Source organism: Cyanistes caeruleus, chromosome 5 (assembly GCF_971803275.1).
Source record: "Cyanistes caeruleus chromosome 5, bCyaCae1.hap1.1, whole genome shotgun sequence".
Lineage (NCBI taxonomy): Eukaryota > Metazoa > Chordata > Aves > Passeriformes > Paridae > Cyanistes > Cyanistes caeruleus.
Genome location: NC_141705.1, coordinates 79,335,098 through 79,359,206, shown reverse-complemented (window position 1 = coordinate 79,359,206; position 24,109 = coordinate 79,335,098). Strand labels below are relative to the sequence as shown.

The 24,109-nt window shown below is 40.8% G+C and overlaps 1 protein-coding gene across 12 annotated transcripts in view; it reads right to left on the bottom strand.

The window, feature by feature from the left end:
- Positions 1-24,109, bottom strand: part of SEC24D (SEC24 homolog D, COPII component) — a 66,763-nt gene that overhangs the window by 27,562 nt on the left and 15,092 nt on the right. For 2 of the 12 annotated variants that reach the window (XR_015286553.1, XM_086888059.1), the window contains exons 1-9: positions 14,520-14,860; positions 11,146-11,328; positions 10,131-10,257; positions 8,781-8,803; positions 8,655-8,699; positions 7,058-7,330; positions 6,176-6,297; positions 3,378-3,489; positions 1,925-2,052 (exon numbers count right to left, since the gene is read on the bottom strand). Coding sequence is in view for 7 of the 12 variants with exons in the window: in XM_086888059.1 (XP_086744185.1) it covers positions 1,925-2,052; positions 3,378-3,489; positions 6,176-6,297; positions 7,058-7,330; positions 8,655-8,699; positions 8,781-8,803; positions 10,131-10,257; positions 11,146-11,284 (969 nt within the window). In the remaining 5 variants the exon portion in view is untranslated. Of the gene's footprint in view, positions 1-1,924; positions 2,053-3,377; positions 3,490-6,175; positions 6,298-7,057; positions 7,331-8,654; positions 8,804-10,130; positions 10,258-11,145; positions 11,329-14,111; positions 14,490-14,519; positions 14,861-21,534; positions 21,630-24,109 lie in introns of those variants that run through there. The other 10 variants (XR_015286550.1, XM_086888055.1, XR_015286551.1 and 7 more) reach the window with 8 other exon arrangements.

The window sequence follows — 24,109 nt, the reverse complement described above, 5'->3', positions numbered from 1 at the left end:
TCTTAAGAGTACGATCTTATTTTGGCAGCAGCAGTGAAGACAAAGGGCACAGGCAAACCATGGAAAAACTGCCTCAGCTAAGACTGCCCAGCTCTTCCCACTCTAACACTATCTCCTTAGTTCTTACAATTTTACCAAGCTATAATTGTTCTGACTAAAATTTTCCATGCTGGGCTTTTGCCAATTTTGAAAGTCATTTTTCAGGCTTCTCCAAAAGAGAGGCTAGAGAAAAACACATTGCTCTTTACAGATTAATGAGCCCCACTGACCTTTCCAACAGCTCGAGAGTGCAAACACTTCACAACGGGTGGGTCACCAAGAACATCTTCTTGCCAACCCCAGGAAAACCCCCCTGAACTTGGCCGAACCCAAATGTTTGGACATACTGCAAATTTATATAGAAGAGATTTAGATTTTAGCAACTCATTGATCACCCTGTCCAAACACAATGCTAGAGACAAGGAAGCCATGTGTGGGAAACATAAAGGACTAGAGGCAGACTCTGAGTGCAAGATGCACAGATGAAGAGCCAACGTGAAAGTGGATTTTGGAAGTGCCACCTGGGCACAGAAACTGGGATCAAGGGTGATAAAGAGCAAAGGTTGGCTGATAAAGTGAAGGGGTGGAGAAGCAACAGCAGGAGTTTCATCCAGGAGAAAATGCAGGGGGGCAACAAGCCAAGTGTGCACACTTCCCTCAAGAACTGGAATGAAAGCCGAAGTTGCTGTCTAGCAGACAAATGGTGAGACTTTGTATCTGCAGAGCCATCAGCAATACATCCTGTTTCCCTGCGGACCACAGAGAAGATAACTACAATCTACTCTGCTAAAATAATACTCTCATTTCAAACTACAGAGGTCTGCTGGGTTGGAAGTTATCCATCCTGATAAAGAGCAACATCTGCTTTTTTCCAATATATATTTAAAAAAAAAAAATACTAAGAATTTATAACCAATAAAACAAAGTTCAAGAAAAATCAGACTGCAAAACCAAGCACTGAATGTCTTAGCAATTTTAATTAGGCTTTCCTCTGTGGGCAGTTTATGAGGAGTTTTTGAAGACACAATCACATACTACAACTTTGATGAAATCCCTGCTTTTTTCCCATGACACAGCACTCTGGAGTAAATCAATGTAGGACATGAAAAGGAAATGCATTCTGCAGACCTTGCAGAATTTAGAAGCTGAAGAATTTAGAAGCAATGGAGGACACAGCAGATGAAGACCAAGGAAGATAATCCCTCAGATGATATAGCTAAATGCTGCACTTGAAAAAATGGATTTATCCCTGCCACTGATACAATCCTCTGGGGGTGCCAGGAAACCTGTGTAATTGTTTTAAGAGCAGAGAATACTGCATAAAAATCTGCAGAAGAACTAGGGATATGTTCTGAATATGGAGGGTCACTAGAGATGGTTATGTCAGCAAAAGTTAGCACCTTCAAATGACAGCCAAAAATGGTTGGTTACATTTGTCTTCTTTCTGTGACTCAGCTCATCGATGTAGAAAACCCAATTATCGTCTTGGTCTGTTGTGCAATTAAATTATTTTGTAAAGACCTCAGTGGAAGAATGTCTTTCTTCAAATCTAACTCTCCACATATTAAAATTAACTTCATACAGTTTGTGGTCATCCTCTTTTAATACTTTTGCCTAAAACTACAGAGATCCAGCAGAGTAAGCAACTGACAAAGCTGGCATAAACTAGAGGCACTCAGGAAAACACCAGAAATCCAGGGGAGTCATCGCTCCTGTACCTTTTCCAAATGACAACTTTTGTCCTTTGAAGTTACACCATGACCCAAGCACACCTCAGTCTTCAGCCCGAGATAAAACACCGTCCCTGCCAACCCAATCACAGAAGAACAAGTCTGCAGTAACTTGGAGCCAGAAGCCCAGAGGAGCGATACTCAGACCGCCCTACCTCGTTTGGTGGAACAGCAGCGAAGGGCTGGATGACAGCTGCCAGGGGGATGCGGGCCTGCTTGGCCATGTCTGAGGTCACTGGGAAGCAGTAGGTCGTGCAGCGGATGTAACGGGGGCTGGCGTGGCCTGCAAAACGCAACAGAGCACCATCAAAGCTTGGCAGAAGGAACCTGCCCTCCCCAGCACAGAGCAGGAAAATCACAATGCAAAGCAACAAGTGCTGTGCTAAATACGTGCTTGCTTTTCCTCCCATGCAGCCTTCTGCCCATCTTTCCCTTTATATCCCAGCCCACTGCCCCTCCCTCTGGTTAAATCTGTTCTCCCTGAATTTAAAGCAGAGATTCAAACGTAACAATAAGCCAACAATTACTTGCAAGAAGAATCTCAGTAGAGATTACTTTGAAACAGCCCAGATCTAGGATCCTGGAAGAAAATATGGACGATATCCCAGTGGACACATCAACACTGTATATAAAGGAAAGAGGCAGACTGTTCCCTACTGTTAAGACTGCTCTAATGAGCCAGCTCTGATTCAGAAAACATTGTTTACCTTAACATCACCATGCTCACCTGTATTGCAAAATACAGGGTGCAGAAGTCACCACCACATCTCCAAGAGGATACTCAGCTCAGGTCCCTCCAAGAGAAATTACTGAGTGCTGCAGACAAGAGCACTGAAAGGAGTTCAGGAATCAGCTTCCTGATGCTCTCCTTGTAACCAACAAACTGCAGCTCTGCTCAGTTTCTTGCAAGGAATTTCTTGGATCATCAGAACAGCATTATCCCATTCTCAGACAATGCCAAAAAATCTTGGTGTGTTTTTTTTATACACTTAGTACATTTTATATAGTTTATCTCAGCACTGATAAATTACTGCTGGGCTGAATAATACCATCAGTTTAACCTGTATTAAAATTTTGAGCCTGCTGTCAAGAGCAGCATGTGGAAGACTGTACTTCCAGGCTCCAGGCAGAAGCAAAGGCAGATAAATTTCTCCTTTGGCTAGTGTACATCAACTAGACAGCTTGCACACTGCCCTATCACTTGAACAGAAATGAATATCTTAAAAGGTACAGTGCTAGTCTAGTATTAACTGCTTCTTCTAATGTCCATCTTTTAAACTTCCAGAATAATACAAAAAGGATTTTCAACTTGAAATGTAACACCTTCAAAAATTTTAAGTTAAAAAGGAAAGCTGTCTCAACTACTCATATTCTTTGAAAGGGCAGGAAGAGTAGAGAAGGTGTTAAGCCAAGGTGTAAAAATTCAACTCCCGCTTCCCTCCTCCACCAGTTTTTTTTTTCTGTTCAAAGAAGTTTGCTATTTCCTGTCCAATTTTGAGCAAATACCATCATTTTCAGATGACAAATTTGGGAATTTAGTCTTTGTTTTAATTAATTATATTCCATTTCCCCTAGAAAGACCCCCAAAGCAGTAACGAGGACAGCTACCTTGGTCCTGGATCACACAGTTGGTGGTGACGAGGGGAGGAACCTGTCCTCTTGTGTTTGTGGCATAGACCTGCCCTCCCCTGGCAGCCTTATCGTTCTCAATTACTTGAATCTGGTGAATAAGAAGCAAGAACAGTATGAGGAAGCAAAGTCATGCATTCAGCTACCCTCATGAACAGGCTAAGATCTACACTAAGACAGACTCTGGTTGAAGCCTAGTTTATAACAATTTACAATATAATGTGCATGAAATGTTCATGCAGCTGACTTTGCTGCCCAAATTCCTTTCCCATACACTGCTCCCTGTTACTTCTGCAAGATCCCTCACTCATCAGGTTTATGTCTGACACTTTCCAGGATATAACTCAAGTCATACAAAGCTGTATTTTGTTCCACACCAGAAATCAAATCACTGAGAGGATACCATCATTCCTCCTCAGCAACCTGGTTTAGAGTGCAGCCAAACAGCTGTGGGAGGCAAGAGGAACAAGACAAGGAATTTCTGAATCTGGCTTTGCCACTGCTGCTGGTACCTCACGGAACTGTGTCTTTACACTGCACATGAACTTCTAATAATAGCTAGGGAACTTCAGAAGCCTCTGTTGGAAAGCAAACAGAGAAGAAAAACTAAATTAGTTGCATGGAGTCTACTGATCAATGTCCCAGAGGTATTTCCTAACACACTGAAAACAGTCTGGGGCCTGTACCTTTTTTTATCAATAAAGTTTTTTGTACCGCAATTTAAATATACAAGACATTCCTCAGAGAGCTTGTTAGATCTTCTGCTTGATTACTTTTCCCTGCCTCCTTGGCTTGTATACTTATAGCTAACTCTGGCATTAGAAAGAAAAAGGTTTTGCTCTAAAAAGGTCCACTGGCTGAAGAAAGCAAAGTGCTCTGAGACTCAGCTCTGCAAAGGATCAATGTGCCACGGTATTCTGCAGCTAACTGACCTAAATATATCATTGTTCTTGGAAATAATTGGTGACAAAGTCCAGATGCGAGTTTTCATAGATGTTGTCAGGGTACATATCAACCTCTAACATATGTATGAGAAATATAAATCAACAATGGCTACAGATAAGAAGTAAATTTATCTGGCAACACTACTATAATTATATAATGTAAATATAACAACAAAAACACACACGGTCATACTTATTCCTCATTCTGAATTAGCTTTTTGTCCTTCACAGACATTAACCCAGATCATGTTTCTTTTAAACATTCATTCTGATCCTCTCTGCAAGGCTTAAACAAACCTTTTAACCTATTTTAACATGGCTCTTGTAGTCAAGGCTGTTTATGCTGTGTGCATAATTGAAACAAGACATCAGCCCATGTTTTCATGCCAGACCTCCTTCTCCCCCTGCCCCTTTTTTTAAATTAGACAAGATCATTTTATCCCTCTAATGTAAAAAGCACTGCACTGAAACATCAGGAATGACTGACTTAGGGGCCTTTGTTATTTTTACAGACACTTGATTCAAGGGTTTTTTTACACAATGCTTTCCAGTTAAAAATTGCTTTTAACGAGGCAATTGCAGTTGTTACATTAACCCCTAAGGGATTATCAACAAGTGCTTTCCCAAACTTACAGGGAGGTTTGCATCAAATTCATCACTGGGTAAAAGAAATCTTTTCTGGAAGGACAAAAGGATACCCTTGCTTTAAGAAGCAAGACCGTTTCATACTAGACAGTGTGAGGCTTTTGCAAAATGTTTTTCCTGTACAGCAAACCTGCCTCAGCAAGAAGTGTAAGATTCCTTCACCCAGACTAGCCTGCTATGTGGTGATGAAAACATTTTTTTAAAAGTAGTTCTAGGTTGAAGATGCTTCAAGAATTCTGACTCTCTGAGGACCTTCTGACCTGTTCAGATGATTGCCAGAACCTCTCAAAGTGTGGGCAGCAGAGCACTTTCTCCGTGAGTTTAGCACACTATTGCTTTTTATTTCCATCAGCTGTTTCCAGTAAAGAAGTTAAATGCTGCCTGTGCCTGACCAGCCCTCTCTGCATACCAATTAGACTACTTCATTTCAGCAAGATGGATGCAACCATAACCTTGTTTTCTCTAGGACCATCCTAAGAACAGACACTGTCCCACCAGTGCATGTTCAACAGCTGAGCCTCTTCAGCCTGCATAAAGCTTAACCATCAGGTATATTCCAGGCTACTGACATCTTTACAAGGCTGCAGCAACTGAAAGGATGGCTCAGACAAATAATTCTAATTGCCTGAGAAACTCTTGAAATCAAAAGGCAAAGTGGCTTTTGAGAGTTTCTCAGCTTCTCAGCATTGCCAGGACCGCACTTCCAGAGTTCCTGTACCCATACTGGGTACAAATCCTACTGTCGTATGTTAGTAAGTTCAAGCCTTCAAATTTTTCAGAGTGAAAAGGAAAGGCGATAAGCTGCAGTGAACACAAGCAGTTCTTCAGTACTGGTCACTGTCTCACTAATAATCCTGTCAAGAATTCCCAGTGAAGTATTCCCTATAAAGTATTTGGGACATACTCACCTATGAGTGTCCCATGCTAGATAAAGTTAACAAGCATCTTCAGTACTCTAACTAATTTCATGCATTAATTGATCCAAAACTGACACCACAGAGTACAAAATTGCAATAATTAGAAACTGCAAGAACTAGAATATATGTTGAGAACCAAGCCATGGAAGTGCCAATATATGCTATGAAAAACCTCACCAGCTAAAATGAACACAACATTAGCACCGTCATTCCTTTATCTTAAATGCAGCAGAAAGTGGTATTTATAAAACACTAGAGCCATGTTACTTACTGGGCTTGGAATAGAGTCAGGATCAAGCTTCTTCTGCGGTGGGCCTGCGAGCTGTGCTGGACCACCAGGAAAAGCACCAGGATACGACAGCTGAGGTGCTGCCATCTGAGGACCATAGTTTGCTGCAGAGTTACAAATGACAATTCATTTCAAGTATTTAAGTTCCATTATGAATGCTTAGCATCAACATCTGCCATGCAATTCATGCTCAGTGAAGTGCAACACCTCCTTACCCTCTGTTTTCAGCAACTAAAATAAATGGATTTCTGTGGCTCAGTTTGGCTTTAAGTTTGTGTTTTTAAAAAGTAAGAACAACACTAGATGTGACAAATTTTGCTCCAAAGTTTTCAGGTTTGTGTCAAGTAGGATGGTTAGTAGAGATTACCACAGCTCCTCACACCAGGCCATTACATCAGTGAGTCTGAATCTCTCCAATAACATCAGTCAATGCAAACTGATATCATTAGCTGGCTTTTTGTATTCAGTTACAATCCATTATTGCTATAGCAACACATTTTGGAAAGCTGCTTATGACAGTACTACAAGACAGAAAGCAGCCTATACCTTTACAGAGAGTAAGAAAAGCCTCTTCCTGTAGTATGTTGTGCCTTCACCAGTTACTAACCACTAATTCTGTTTCTGATGCAAATTAATCTCCTTTTTTCTTGTTACAGTCTTGACAGAGTGCTAAACTTGTGAGCAAAAGCAAAGCCTGTCTCAAGTGTACTGCCTGCCAATGCTCATCTTTTCCCTCTACTGAAAGGGAATTCCTATTCCATTTTTCCCAGTCAGCTGAAGATTGAGCCACGAATGGACACAGCCCCCACAGTGATTGTGCCCGCACACTTTGTTTTCTATCACATAACAAACATCCTTCCCTACCTTGCTGAGGATGATATCCAGGCCCTGGAGGCTGTCCTGGAAGGTGTTGCAAGTTAGGATTTGGAGGGACAGGGCCAGGAATTCCACCCTGCCTGGCCACAGGAGGCAATGCTGGCTGGGCACAAAGGCCATTAACACTATTTGCTGGTGGAGGAGGCAGCTGTGGTGCAGGTGGCAAACCCATCTGCTGCTGGGCTGGGGGCAGCACTTGCGGGCCCTGGAATGCTGCCCGATGCCCGGGAGACACGGAGGAGCTCGGAGCAGTGCCAGGACCTGTGTGAGAAACTGTATCAGCTGAGTGAGAAATGATAACCTACCAAACCTGTGTCAAAGGTGCTCTGGCTCTGTTCAATACATTTCCATGACAGATAGGCAATAGTGGATCCCATACTGATAGCGCTGCCTTATGGGACTCTATGTGTCTGATCACATGACAAATCATGGTTTAAGTCTCAGTCGTTTCAATCATTTTATTTCTTTTGGCTCTATCTGCAATAAAACCCTGCAGCTGGGGTCAATGGAGAAAGAGAGAGAAGCCAGAGTTCGACAGTTCTTCACTAGAGCACACATAGATCACTCTGCTTTCAAAATACTACTTCATTTCAGAATGTGAAACAACATTCTTTCTGCTCAATAATCCATTTCTCTTACGTGGCATGTCTTTGTTAGGCTGCTATTTGTATTTCCCCATTACAGGTTTGATGGAAAATAAATCCACTTGATACTAAAAGGTGAAACATGTGGGAATTATTTTGTACACACTGGCAAGGAGCTGTTTGTTGTTTTTAAGATCCAGATTCCAATTAGAATTAAGAGGACACTGGAAATACAGGTTTTTTGAAACTTACAATCTGTAAACACTTACTACTTTACAAAACCTACATTTTTTGGTCAGATTTTTCCCCAAAGATAAAGTAATTTTAAAGAGAGCTACAGGAATAACCAATATTAGGTTTGAAGCAAAACAAGCATTGTGTTCATATACAAACACTGAAATACATCTTCTATCACATATGTTAACTGAAAAAAAAAACTTTACACGCAAAATACAAGCCTCTCAGCACACTGTATTTTTCATAATTGTTTTAAATTTGTTCATATGATGTATTTTGGAAAATATAAATGCGTATCAGCTTTTGTGGCTAGAAGTAATTTACATGGAAGCATCACACAATCACACCTTTATGGCCTAGGTTTGAGATGGTATAGCATCAAAATAAATGCAGATACATTTAGATTAAAACCCAAAAATGTTTAGACAAAAAAAGAAAATAGCCTTGTAACAAGAGTAACTGTAAAAAGCTGAGAAAAATTAAACCCTGTCTCCATATTATTGCCCATGCCTTGGCCATTACTGACATGTTCACTAAGTAATTTGAGAAATGACTGATGGATACCCAAATTTTATGGAAATCAAACATCAATTCAGAATTAACCCAATACTACTGATTTAAGGAATTGGATGAGATAAAAAAATTCTAAGAACCTAAGCCAATGATGGTGGCCAAAGGTCTCATTTTCTGCTTATACAGAAGTTCAATAATTCATAGTCCTAAAGCTTCAGCTGAGAAGAAGTCAATCAGATAAACCCATTTACCATAGCTATTTATCTGCATGCTGTTGAGCTGGTCAGCAAGTTGTGCTGTAGAGGAAGCAGGTGCAGTATTTGGGAAGGCTGCTTGGGACTGGTGACTGTAGGGAGGATAGGAAGGTCCTGTGTTACCTGGAGGTGGAGGGCCTTGAAACCTAAAGGGAAAGATCAGCGCAGTTACACAAAAAAATTACATCAACCAATCATAATTCTCCAAGATTTCCTACCTCCTCAAGGTGGTGCTGAAACAATTAATTAGGACAAAACCCTAACGAGTATCCCCACATTCTGCTCAGCAAATGTACACTTGTATTAAGATACACAAAGGACAGAGAGACTGCACACTTGTTTAATAAAAACAGGCAGTCCATGTTTGCTTGCACACTTGTTAGAAACAAAGCAGAGTGAGAGTATGCCATGGCAAAGTGAGAGCAGTAATAACTGTAAGCCTGAAGATTAAGAAACACGAGCTTCTGAACATATCTCACAGCACTCCATCCCCTTTCCAAGCTTATGAAGGAAGATGCCCTACCAGGGGTGGGTGAAGATGATTAGGAGAAAAATCTGCGAAGAGAAGAAAAGAAAGTAAGAAATTGCTGAGGAGTTCTCTGTAGCAGAGGAAAAAAGAAGATGCAGGTAGAAAAAAACTTCATGATTATCAGATGTGGAAAACGTGAATGCAAGAGAAACAATTAAAGAAAAGAAAGCAGTAACACATGCATGGCTTACAAAGGTATTTTCTACCAGACTATTCCACTCTGGCTACGTCCCAGAGACAAGCAACATGGATTTTTCCTTCGACCCCTTGTAAAACTGAGGGTGGACCCAGCTATTTCAAGAGAAATAGAATTCACTTTACTTGAAATTTTTGTCTAGATACCTCCTGGCCTAGAACAGTACTTCTGAGCAATTGTGGAAACAAAACAAAACAAAACAAAACAAAAAAACAGATGAAGAACAGGAGATGTGCAGCTGTCAGGGCAACGACTGGAAGCTATGAAAGAGAATCCGTATTTTACTACATCTACATCATCTTGAACAACTGATCAGCAGCCTTTTTGGGTCCTCCTTCCCACAGTGATAACAAACAGGCTCCCCTATTTTAACATGAAATAACCACACAAAAACTAAGAAGCACAGAAGCAGATGAAGATTTCAACCAACTACAAGAAGAACATTGTTAAATGGTGTCAAGTTCACTAAAATTGAAGGAGTTGTGGGTACACAAACTAATTCTGCCACTCCTTGGAGATGTGGAAAATAACTAATATTTGACAGAATTAAATAAAAGAGCTGTATATTGACTCACTTTACCTGCAACACACACACTGTAATAAGGCTTGGCTATCCCCTCATACAACTTTTTTTCCAAGATTTCTTTCTACAGCTTTCACCAGTCCCTGTTTTCTCCCCTTCCCACTCCTGTCTCCTTCAAGAGAGGTAACAGAGCTCAGAAGTCAGGTATTGATCCTTTCCAGTCACCTCTGTGGCTGCTGTCCTGGTGTACCAGACCCATTCTGGAAACTGTTTGGGCTGAATTGCTGTGCTCCAGGTGGTGGAGGCCCAACAGGAGCTGGAGATCCAAAAGGCACAGCAGATTTCGACACACCTGCAAAAGATTAAGCACTTTTATGTAAAACCCTGTGAGAAAGAAGAAGATGGACAAAAAATGCAGGTGCGCAGCTCTGCTCTAGAATTAAGAATAACAGCTTTGGGTCACCCTGCTCAAGCGGAGGGGTTGTACCAGAAGTCCCTTCCAATCCAATCTCAGTGATTCTGTTGGAAAGCACAGATTTCTGGTCAGTAATAAAAGTAGATATGAAAAACTAAGAGAGAGTAAAAAGGAAACAAACAGTAGTTTGTAACTTTCCAGAAAAAAAAAAAACAAACAAGAGGGACAGTAAGAAAAAGCAAGGAAGAAACAGACACTGACTGCAATTGACAGTTTGGGGAAGTGATAATTCCCTGTCATCCAGTCATATTTCAAGGTAGAAACAAGAGGTCCCCCTGATTTCAGAGACCAAGGTAAGAATGAAAACTTAAAACAGCTTCTCAAAATAAAACTGAAAAGAGCTTCCAAATGTAGAACCTGCTCTCCTGTGCTGAAAATGGTTCTTAATTCAGATCTAGTATAGTGACCGTGAAGAAACTGTGATTTATGTAAACAGCAGTGTTGAATGAACAGCCTTTCAAACTTTATTTCTTGAACTATTTTCCTGTTAAGTTACTCTAACATAAAAAAACCATCTGGTATGAAAACCAGTATTTACCCCAAGTATTCTATTAAGTCAATTACCAGAAGCATTTATATCAGAATTCTGACTATATTCAGCATTTGATTAGGGTAATGTAACTCCCGCTGTCTCCAATAAGAAGTTTTAGAGAAACTTTTCTGTTTCCTGTTGCAGTGTCAGTGTAAAACACAAGGTAGAAAGAGATGCAAAACACCATTACAGAAAAGTAGACACTGAAAATAAATTTTAAGCCAAAATAATACCTGGTTGAGGTGCTGAATATGAGGAGTTAGGGTCCCCATAATGTCCATAATGAATTGAAGAATTAGGTGGTCCAAAACCTCCTATTCCTGGCTGGGATTGGGAATATGGAGGAGCTGCAACATAACCTTGTTGGCTCATGATGGCAGTTTTCTCATTCCAAGTATTGTGTCCTCTTCAGGAATCTGCAAAAAGGTAAATGACACCTGCTACTCACTCTCTGTGCATTTTAAAAGGCTGTGAATTGTATCCCCCTCCCCAGAAAAGGTAAAAGACACATTTGAAGGCAAAAAATGACCTGAAGTCAGGGGCAAATACTGGTTTTCCTTGGTAGCTTTGCTCCCTCAGCATTCCCACATGCTATATTTAAATGGATTCACCTCTCCCAAGCCCATGGAGAGAACTGTAAGCAATGGATCTGCAGATGGAAAAAACTCTCAAAGCAAAGTCCCAAACTATCCCTTTTACTGGGAGAACCTTGACTTTAACTACGTGTTGAAAACACACTGTGAATCCTGCTCCCCAAATACTGGCCATCCCAAAGAATACAGAACACACTGAAATATCAGGAAAGGCACAGTGACCAGAGCAGAAAACTCCTCCTAGCAAGTCCTTCTCCTGTGCTAGCACACCATATTTTAGAGGAGGTGTGGAATATGACACCATTTTTCCACTAAACCTTTTACAAACCTTCTGCATCAAGCCCACTCCAAGCAAGTGGTGGAAGATTCCTTGCTTTTGATGCTGGTGAAACAGAGAATAAAGTACAGGATAGACAGAGTTCCTAATTCTGATTGTCTTCTGCATTACTGGCCCAGGCCTGAGCAGCCTTTTTACTCCAGAACTTCACACTGTTCCAAAATTGAGCACAAGATATCCCACAGGGGAGAGCTGAGGCAGTATGGCCTCAGCAGCACTGAATGTTGCCCTTGCTGTTATCTGCAGGCATCTTCTCCCTAATTTTCACATCTTGATCCTGTTGTTGTGAAATAAATCAAACAAGCAAACCCCAGAATCTGATAGAAAGCAATTCAGGAAGGGTTTTCTAATGATGATAGCACTCACAAAATATGTAATTTCTTTCTTGTAGTCATATTTTGTTTAACAAGATAGAGTAACATTTCAGAAAACTTTCAGGAAAGAGTGTCCTGATAATTGCCATCATTTTTAGAAGCAGAAAATCTGAAGAATCTTGCATTGCCAAACCATATGATTATATTTCACCAGATTAGTTTTCAGATATCGTGCCCTTGCCATCAAGAGATCTGAAAAGTTATTAAAGTTGTACACTCAGCAGCCTTGACAACAAGCTTCCTCTTTTCCACGTGAGAACTTCTATTTTGATAGCAGACTGAATTTAACAGTAGCAGAATTTCACTTTCCTGAGGCCCAAATGAAACTGTTACGAGAAATGGTGAGGATCCAACCCCTGAACAAGCATTCACTACTCCTGTAGAGTACCAAGCATAGAAGCCAGGCATCCCCAAAGAACTACACAACATAAATTAGCATTTCAGGTTTAAGTGTTCCTTTGAAATAAGCTTTCCCAACCACCTGTACTTCACATTCTTCAGCTCAAGCCATGGAGTCATCTTTAAACATGGAAACTGGATGAAAATAAACCACAAATTGTGCTGCAGAAGCACACACTAAGGCACCTCGAAATTACAGCTCCAAGAACACACAGATAAATTTATGCTGCCCTGGCACATGTCAGTAGAGCAAAGTTATCCCTACCAGAAAGCCCATTCCTAGGCTTCCCAAATTAAACAGATATTTCTGAAGAAATAAACATCAACAGTTTTACTGATCATCTACATCAGACAAGAAATCACTCAGAGCTGTGTACAGGGCCTGGCCCTCCCCAGGCTCTTCAATGCAGCACAAGATTTCTCAGCTGCAGTAGTTAACTATTTCCCGGAGTTAATCCTATGGAGTTTTCTATTTATTAGTTAACAAGGTAAACACAGGGAGAAGAAAGAAAAATGTTTAATCAGAGGCTTGGTGCTGCCAGCAGTACCTTCTTCCTTCCCCCACCTCCATCAGAAAAGACGTGGCAGTGAGAGCTTCAGTTGTTCCAAGAGACACTAAATTAACTTCAAATTATCTACACATCAGCAATAGACATACATACATACATATTTTATATCTAAATAAAGGAAAGGATTTTCACTTAGAGGCAGCTGCGACAACCAACATCTTAAGCTGCAAGAGCACTCAGAGGAAATTACTTCCTTCACAGCTTACTCACACACACACAAAAAAAATCTTGCCACGTCAAACTTCCCACAGACAGTATAAACACACAGAGGTTGTGCTGAAGTGAGACAGAACCTCTAAGCACAGACAAAATAATACAAGTTTTAACACAGTTCCAGATTCTATTTAGCACCGAGGATATTTAATCTCTTCTCAGGATGGACGTATATATATACCAACTATCACAAGTGAGTGTTTTAAGGTTGCCTGAAGAATTATGAGCATTTCAGGAATTATACCGTGGGGGAAGGTGTGGATGCACCATGCAGACCATGGTAAGAGTTCATATAAAGGGTCAAGAAAACTTTTTTCTCCCTGTCTCAACACTAGTTCACCTTGCACCCATAACTTGGGGAACACCACCAGCACTGAGGAACAGCTGCAGAATTTAATTGACCTCTATTACAGAATAGGCTGTCACCCTTTTTCAGAGGATCGCAGCACCTATGCAAGGCTCTGGTGTCTCTGTGAAGATGTAAAAGTTAACCGAGCGCAAGCAGAAGGAGGACAACAGAAACAAAACCAGGCTCGCGTCCTTGGCTCCCTGAAGGAGAAGCATTAACTTTGTATTTCTTCGGAGACACCGCGCTCCCCACGGCGTCCCCCGGACAGGGTGACCCGGGCTGTCCCTTCCCGTGGAGCGCTGCAGGGTCAATCTCCCAGCCCCTCTCGGGGGCTCGCACACTCACAATGCAATACAGCCACACACCTATTTCAGGGCTCCTTGCCGGTAACACATTGCGAACTAAGCTATGCAAGCAAAATAGAAATCTCCCCCCATTCACTGCCAAGCTTGCAAAGATATTCCACATCTTTTTACGCATCTAACTTTTCTATTCCCTATGGCCGACGAGAGGCTCGCAACAGGTCCGGCCCCGCGCTCGGAGCCACGGCCCGCCCCGCGGCAGTACCTGTGCCTGCCCGGGGCCGCGCTCCGCAGCCCCCGGGCTCCGCGCTGCTGAGGGCGGCCGCAGCCCCGTGCCCGCCCCGCCGCTGCTCGCGCTGTCCCCGCACTGTCCCCGCACTGTCCCCGCACTGTCCCCGCGCTGTCCCCGCGCTGTCCCCGCGCTGTCCCCGCGGGGCCGCCTCAGCCGGGGGCGCCCGTTGGGACCGTTACCTGCGGCCGCGCGCCCGCCGCCTCACGCGCCCGAGTGCCACGTCTGAGGCGGCCCCGCGTGGGCCGCGCCTGCGCAGTGCGGGCGGCGAGGCCGCGCCCGCCCGGGCCGTGCCCTCACGGGCGGGGGCGAAGGGCAGCCCGGGGCGGTCGCCCTGGGATAGTATTTCCTTCTGTGCCGGGGGATGCGCCCCAGTCCAAACACGGAGCAGCACGGTACAGAGGGGATACTTTTGTTTCCTCGTTGTGTGCTTGAAAAACAGAATCGCGGAATCAATTAGGTTGGAAAAGATTCCTGAGGTCATCGAGTCCAACCTATGACCGAGGAGCACCACGTCAACTACACCGTGTCCCTCAGTGCCACGTCCAGGCTTTCCTGAAACGCCTCCAGGAATGGTGACTCCACCGCCGCCCCGGGCAGCCCATTCCAATGTCTAATTTTCCATTCTGTGGGAAATTCTTCCTAATGTCCGACATAAAGCTCCCCCAGGGAGCAGCTTAAGACTGTCACCCTGTAGCCAGCTTGCCTGGTCGAAGATGTATATATGTATATTTACAACTACATTTTACACATATATAAATTGCATATCTGTATGTAAAATTATGCCACCTGAATATCTACAGTGAAATATGATGCAGGTACTTTACCTGTTTGCATACTCCGGGTTTAATTACTGGTCAAGTGCACTTAAAAATGCTGCCTTGGTTACGGGATAGGTAATGTTTTTGTAATTAACAAAGTAGAAACATGGGAGTAACATGAGAGAGATTGGAAGTAACATGAGGAAGATGTATTTGTAAAGTAAGTTTTCTTCCCAATCACAAATAAGCATTAATTGTGTTAAAGTAAAAAGAAAGGAAACTGGCTGATGAGAAAAAGCTATCACTCAATCACAGAATCATAGAATATCCTGAATTGGAAGGGACCCACAAGGATCATCAAAATCCATCTCCTGGCCCTGCACAAGACAGCCCCAAGAATCACACCACAACAGCTGTGTAACTCACGTGCAACTGGAATTCAGGCTCCAGAGGCTTTCTTATCCTTGTTCTACAACCTTAAAAAGCTTCTTGAATGTACTTAACAGTTTTACCTAGAGCTATACCTCAGTAATGGCTGTGACCTCAACCCAAACTGTCCAAAGCAGTCATTACTGTACAAAAGAATTCAGACAAAAACCTCCAGTTCCTTTGAAACAGATGTCAAAATGAAGATACACAGAGGCATGATGTGAAAGACTCACTAGAAACCTCAACAAGCAACACGAAGTAGGCAAGAACAAGGCTTGACCTGTCTTATTCTCGCTACTCAGAACTAGATTCACCATTAAATTGTATAAGCTGGTTTTCTATATGTTATCAGAGCCAGTACCATTGGATGTGTCAGAGAAAGTGTAAAACCTTTCAAATCTCTCCCAGCTGTCTAATCAGAATGGAAAATTTCGTCGCTGAGGTGACAAGCATTGGTTAAACTGGATGTGGTTTTGGCTGCAGGGTATCAGTGACTCTTCCATAAGCAGGATGCAAACCAATGCCTTTCATCATTGCTGTGCTGTCGTTTCACCCCTTGCCCCTATCTCTTTTCCTGGTTTCACAGACACATTAAAGTTATGCAAACCTCTTCTGAAATATCATGTTTAAGTTTGGACATTCCCTATTTTGCCAGGGAGACAGGCAGCCACTGTCCCACAGTGCTGCTGTGTCTCGTTCCGAGCTATTAACAGTAAGCAGCTGTGGATAACTCAGCACTGAGGAACCGTGCACTTACTTGGCCACTGAATACTTACTATCAGATTTCTCCTCCCTGAAATCAGCTCCAGTGAAACTGAAACATGAGATCAGCAAGAGATAGCAAGGAGAAGCCATGGCATTGGCAGTTCTTCACTTAATTCAGGCCCACTCTGGAAATGGGTCAAGATCCCTCTTTTTTTTTGAGGATGTTCCTGTTGTCCTTTAGCCTGGCACACTGAGACAAAAGGCATGCAGTATGTCACAGTCTGGATGTTTGGAAGCTACAACTAGGATTTATCTACTGTTTTCACCTATAACATTAAAAGTAATTTAAGGTTTTCAATTTCAGAAACGTGGAAACATCATTAAAGATTAAAGTGTGTTATTGGTCTGGAATGTAATTTCACAAAAATGAGAATGCAGGCCTGCTAAACTATTGTAAGTAATTTTATTAAATCATTTCAGTTAAACCATACCATGAAATCTGAGAATCTGACTGGTTTGTTCTCGATTGTTGTCAGCAATGATGACCTTGTAGATTAAATTACCTTTCGTAGCAGAATCAGTTAGGTTGGAAAATTTATCCTGTAGTGGTATCTATGCAATGCTGCTGAAAATGAATGTGATTTCATACATTTCAGACCCAATTTCAAGTAGTACACAGGCTCTATAGAAGGCCAGCTCAAATCTTTCTGATACCATTATTAAATTTGGTTTTTAGTTATTATTATTTTTCAAATAATTTGAGATTGGACTGTTCCCAGAAATTACTGCTGGAGGTCTATGAAAGCCCCTGCTGAACAAACTGCAGATCTCCTGTGTATATCTCATAGCACATCCCATTAAAACAATGTGTGTGTAATCCCAGGAAACCTAAATCCTACCCTAACCTTTTCAGTTACTGGATGTCATTTAAATAGAGCCTTGTTACAAGGTGCCAGGAGGAATCAGAACAGACCTTTCTCTAGGGGAACATATGGGCAATATTTTATACATTCTTTAAAGAAAAGACTATTTCATCACAAGGAATATTTCATAAAACTCCAAGGATTATACATTTTAAAAGGTGGTTCTTTTTGTTGAAACTGTTTTTCTTCTTTTATTTCATTTGTGTGTCCTTCAGACAAAGCTACAAGTTTGCTTTTGCACATCAGAAGGGTCCTAAGAGCTATTTACATAAAAAAGATTACTTTGTTTTCTTGTCTTGCCTACACATATTCACTAAAATCTTCTTTAATGCTTTGCCTACTGTATATTTAAGGTCTATGAAGAACATCTTACAGCTCAGTGTAAAGTGCTTTACAAGGAAAATTGAAATTATATTTTAAATATTATTTGATTAAAATGAAAGCAAGGACTTTGGTATTAAAAAAAAACAGTAAAAAGGAAGAAATTATGTTCTTATCCAAAAAATCATGTGTCAGATTAGAAAATGCTATATGAAGAAAAAGAAAATATGTACTATTTCAGGAATCAGAACACTACTATAAGAAGAAACACATCAGTGTTGTGACTCTAGCTGCATTTTTAACACAAAAAGGTAAGCACAGTAGAAACCTGAAAGAGGGTACAGCAGAAGTGAACACTGAAATTTTGATTAAAGTCTCAAAGTCAACTAGAAAATATCATTGCACTGCACCCTTTAAACACTTCCCTATAGGGAATGAAAACAGCCAAGGGTTTTCAGAATACCAGGCTGATGTAGGTGTTGTTTTTCAGGGAAAACAATACAGGAATGTTAAAATCCTAGGCATGTATTCATTGCTGTATATTTCAAGTACCCTTTGTTAATAGATACTTCCTACAGGGACTGTCTTCTATCACCCATTTCAGCTCAGGCATGGAGCCACAATAAAGGAAGAATTAATTCCTTACTGGTTTGTTGGTTTGTTTGGTTTTTTTCACTAAGGTCACTCAGGCTGTGGATCAGAGCACCCAGAACCACAGTGGGTCCTGGCCAGTCGAGGAGGCCACTGCGAGTGCATCAGGGATTGCTGAGCACACAGATCATGCCAGTGACTCTCCCTTTTTCCCTCTGCTGAGTGCTGACCTCATGCTTCACAACGATGGAAAAGCTGAGCTAGCCCTCAGGCTGCTTCCAGCATAAAGATGTCCCAGCACCTCATGCTCATTAAAGTTTCCAAAGTATGTTTAGATGAGAAGAGGTGTAAATCCAATTCATAAACTTGTATTCTGTTTGTCTGAATTCATCTGCAAATTCACTTAGACTGATTATACATTCTATTCCCTGCCGTGAGCTGGGATGTTTTGTTGGTTGCTGGTAAGCTTTAGAACAGCAGCACTGTTTCACCCTAGAAACGGCTGAATTTTGTTACACCCTGCAGAGGATGGGAGGACTGGGAATACTTCACTCCTTCCCTGCCCCGACCCTTTTAAACATCACTGGCAACTGGTGGCACAATGACAGCCCCTGTTGTCTCCATGCTCCCTATCTCCCCCAGAGGACAAAAATCAGCCATCACAGAGGATATTCACTGCCTACCTCAGAGACTCTTGGTAGAGTTTGCTGGCACATCTGCAGAGCAAAACATTCTATTTAGGCACAAAAAACGATACACAAGTGAAAGAGTACTCAGTGCTATAATTTGCTTAGGGGAGACTCTGGGTCTTGAGAATAGGGGACTTGCCTTAAAGCCGAGGTCCTGATCTCTTGTTAAGTTGGTCCCTCTTAGGTAAAACCACTTTTTTTCCCTGAAACTCAGTAAAACAGAAATTTTTATAAAATGCTTTATGGTCCACATGTGGTAAGTTCTATGCAAGCCACACATTACAAAAGCAATTGTGCTTCAGAAAAATGTCTGTGGCTGCTTTCTCCTGAAAAATACTTCCTGGCTAGTTCAAGCCTCTGGATTTCCCAGTATCTACAAACTGTGAGACTCCTCTGCTTGCTCTCACGGACTGCTGCTATTTGGTTTTCTAATGAAATCAACATTTTGGCAACTGGATCTGGAACATTTACAGGAGATAGATGTGGTGTTCTGAGAAAACTGCTGAGATGTTTCAGCTGGAGAATTTCAATTATTTTTTAAATTCATTTACTACTGTCTAACATGCATGGGAGTGGAAGATTGTGCTACCTGGTCTTAACAAAAAAAAACAAAACCCAAGACTTGATTGTCTTGCTTTAATTGCTACATAATGAACTCTATCATAAAAACAAAGATGAGGTTTTTGTATAATCTGATTAATAATGTATCGCTTATAAAACACTGTGAATAAACATTAGGCCACCAGTCTGAAAGAGCAGCAGAAAGTTAAACCATCCTTTCTGTTTGCTTGCTGAATGTATGGAATTTCTCAAACACTGATATATTTCCCTTTTACATTCAAAAGCATCTGAAGTAGCTTTATTTACATTAGCTTTCATTTTACATTTCCTGCTTGTGTTTATAAAATACCTAACTAGTACTAGTATTAGTGGAGTCTTGCTATAGAGCAGTACTCAATAAAAAAGAGTAGCTGAGTGAGTTCTTCATAAGAAACTGGTGATTTGATTGAGTTACTTAAAATGCAAATACTTCTATGTGTGTTCTCACTTTGACTGTGCTTCTGCTTTACTCCACCATTAATGTCAAAGTAAGTAAGTCTACCTGAGCATGGAAAAATCTACATAATGGGAAAGAATCTTTGTTTTTTGTAAAAATATCAGTCTCGATTGCAAAGTATTTTTCGAAATACTGTGTTCGTGCTATTTGGATACCTTTAGTATTAAAGCAATTGATGCCTTCCCCATGATCACCAAAAATAAACATCAGAATTATTTTTTTAGAAAAAATCCATCATGCTATTTTTTTACACCACAGAAGCAACAAGTTGTGTAGAAAACAGCTAGATCCATGTCAAGGCCAGCTACAGAGTACACAAGCACCAAAAGCAGAGGCCTGTACCAGAGGCAGGAGGAGCTGAGAAGTCTGGAAACTGGTTCCTGGCAAGAAGATGCAGCGCAACAGGCAGGGCTGCAGGATCAGCAGGGGTTAAACGTCAAGGTGTTTTTGGAGGGCAGATTTTTCCAATAGAATCTGCTCCACTTGGAAAGGAGTTAGTTATCTAAGAGCTGGAATTCTTGTTCCTATTGCCAGGAATGAAGATAGCTGGGTTGCTTCTTAATCTATTGCACTTATTTGGATGGGGGGTAAGATTTCATGTGGGGAGGTCCTGGTTGTGTCACCTCTGCTTCTGTGGTGAAGCCTAACCAGAACCATTCAGAGGCAGAGTGAGCAATGCTGTCTACCTTTTGCAAGCAGGACTTGATGTCAAGGCAACTTTTCATACCCTGTCCTTTTACCAGATGCTGAAATTGGAACTATCAACATCCAACCCACTGGGACAGCCACTGAGGAAAACACTTCAGTGTAGCTGTCAAGTGAGTGTTAGAAACTGCTTCACAAACCTTGCAGCTTATTTTGAAATACACAGGAAAGAGGGAAGGAAAGGATACTCCAAGAGACTCAAACTATCAAACTACTAAACTACAAACTGGGAATTTCACAGGTTTTCATACTTCTCAAGTTTTCACTGTGTATCTAGCAATTATTTCTCCCATTTTCCAGGCCCAGACCAAAATATTAGAGTGTAGAAACAAGTGTAGAAACAGAACCCAAACTTCCCAAGACCCATTCTGCATTATAACTCAGTTTTTCTCTGCTTCTCCTATTCTTGTTTTCACTATGGAAAAATTCATTCTTAGGAGCCTTCCAAGTAACAAACAATACCTGCTTTAAACTGCAATGCAAGAATAGTTGGTTTTTATGCTGGACTGCAGCCATGCATGTAATTGAGCTCTTTCCAAGCAACCACTCAAGGGAAGTTAATCTCCTCTGCACTTGCTAACAGGAAACAACATTTAAAAGATGAAATCAGATGCAGGTGAGTATTCATCAGACTAATTTTAAATCTTTGTGTTCAATCCTCAGTTCCACATTAAACCATAATTTCAAAATTTAGTAGATTACTTGGGCCTAATCCATATCTCAGCTATGATTAAAATATATTTTCTAACTGAATAGGATGTGGTTACTCTTGAGTAATTTCACTGTGCTACATCAGAGGAGAGTTTTGCGTGGTGTATTTCTTTAGCCCGGCAAGCTGGCATGAAAAGTTATTGCAACAGGAAGAGGGGAGATTGTAAAATCTGACTGTCTAAAATGAACAGATAGCTAAAAGGTGCTGTGTTGCTTATCTGTCACATTTAAATGACAATTCAAAGAGCAGGATGAAGCATTGGGGCAGAGGTGAGGAAAGTGAAACACCTGCTGGAATTACTCACATGCGAGTTCCGTTCAAAGCTCTGCCAAGCTTTGGCAAAGAAGATCAATTTTGATTCCCATAGGCTCTGTTAGAAAAATGTGATGCAGCATCTCCCTGCCAAAACCAGAAAGAAAATTACACGTAAATAGTCTTAATTTCATTTTAGAATCTTTTATCAGAATTTTTCCAACTACTGAGGCCAAAAATGTAGTCATCCCATCTCCTGGGAATCAAAATGAAAAGGAAATAGACACCTTAGAGTCTTTCCAAGTCCCAAGAGTAAATTAGTTCTTGCTTGCTAAAACACAGGCATAAGTAAAACCAGCAGTGGAATGACACCTGGAAACATGATTCCTAGCCCAAAACCCTACTTCTAGATTAACAAGAAACAGTAATTCCAGTGTCACTTTCTTTTGCCATATTCACAAACCTTGCAGTGAATGTGTTTTACTTTTTCTCACAACAAAGTCTTGTGCCTATTTTGTGTATTAATTTTTTGGACACAATCTGAAATCCTTGTCTTTTCATAAAGGAAAACCTTCTCAAAAGATTTTTGTCCAAGAAGTCCAGGAAAAAAACAAGTTTACTTCTCTTTAGCCAGTGTAGGGAAGTATTTCCTGATTATCCAAGACTGGCTGTGGTAGGAACAGACAAACACCAAAGAAATACGAGCGGTCTCTTCCCCAAATTCTTGTCTCTTTCAGTTACTCATACATTTTTATGTTTTGTATGTAATGGTGCAGTTCTTTGACTGCAGAGTGCCCGTGATATGTACATGGTTTGAGAGCTGCTCATTAATTGGATTGTAGTTACATTCTCTACACAAATTTCTATTTACTCTGGTATAATTCAGCAATGCTCAATGCTAAAAACATTGTTTCTGTGTTTTGGAGGAAAGTGGCTTCTTTTGCCAATTTATTAGTGGGTTTTTTTACTCACAATAGATCCAAAACTCCTAATCTAGGATGACACCCAGTAATCTAAAAGCTTAGAAATGCCCTCTTGTACTTTTCTCTGCTTCCTCCACTGCACTACATTTGCCAGTCCTGAAGCTGGGGAAAAAACCAAGAAAACAGGACCAGTTCTAAAATTCCAACCCATCATACAGTACCTTGCTTTATAATCCACATTAGGGATTAAAATTGAAAGCTTTTACCTTTAATGGTGAGGAACTGCTCATGCCTCTTATGAGTGTGAGCAGAGTTTCCCTGTCTAGTCTTATAGGTTGTTAAGAATTATCTGTGACCTGTATATTTGATTTGTTTTCACTAAGAACTTGGTCTTACTGGTTTTGGTACCTTTGCCACTCAATGTCTGTACTTGCAGTGAGCAAAACCTCTTGTCTGGCAGTGCACTGCAGGGTTTCCCATGCAATAAAAACATCTGGATTTTATTAATTTGTCTTGTAGGACAAGAGAATTTTGCTGGAAAAGATGAAGAGAATTATCTTTAATGGATGTTAGCTGGAGCCACGCATTTGGACCTTCCATCCATATATTTAATTCACATTGTCATTTTCTACCTCTTCTGAAAATTAAATCCTTTCCATATGTCTCTGTTCCTCATTGCTTCTTAAGTCAGGAGAAAAAAACTTAAGGGTAGCAATTAAGCAGAAATGTATTTTTCTACTTCGGTAAGGTTTGTGGAAAATGATGTTGAGATCTGCCTTCAAAATTTGCTTTTGCCTTGTGTAACTACTGAATTGTAGCCTACAAAACAAGATGTTACTAGGCAATGATTTGGGAAAAGAATGTCTGCTGAGGTGCTTGACATTGCCCAGATTGCAGAAGCCACTTTAAAAAAATCATTTGAAGAGATATACTGGAAGAGATCATCTTCATTTAGAAGAGACTGCATCATGATTTCTTTAGTGGCATGGCTGTGATTTTATCATTTGTTTCATTAAACCAGCTATCTATTTACAAGTAAGGGATATTCTCCACATAATTAACAAAACAAAACTAAAAAAGCCCCCCCAAACCAAATTAAACCAACTAAACAAAAAAAAACCCACCAAGAACTCAGCAAACAAATAAGCACTGGCTTGTTTTGGTTTGGTTTTGTTTTTTCTTTCCCCCCAGCCCCTGCTGATTCTCCCATTTGGCTAAAATCACATTCTACAATAAGTTGGGTAGTTTATTAAATTGTTTACAGATGATACAGTTAAATCTGGAAAGCTGTTAAAAAAGGTATTATTTGAGACCTAGCTTATGTTGATTTTAATGTGGAAAAAAAATCAGATATGAAAAGAAAATGAAATGCAGAAAAAGAAGGAAGTCAGACCATCTGGGTGCTTACAGCAGTAAAATGCTGCCCATAAATTAGAGATCATGATATCCCCTTTCCCTCTGTCTCTTCCTCATTACTAAGGAATGGGTGGAAATGTTTGCATTTTTAAAGAATCCACAGACCTAGGATCCTACTGTAGGTGAAATGAAAGCTTTATTTTATTGCTGGATGAAAAGACAGACATATGTCTTATTTCTTCTCACGTTTGGAGTATGTTTTCTGAACTCAGCTGCAGGAATACTTGATTATTACATTTTAGATAAACCCACGTTTAGTAAAACTGTTCAGTATCATAAATTATTACA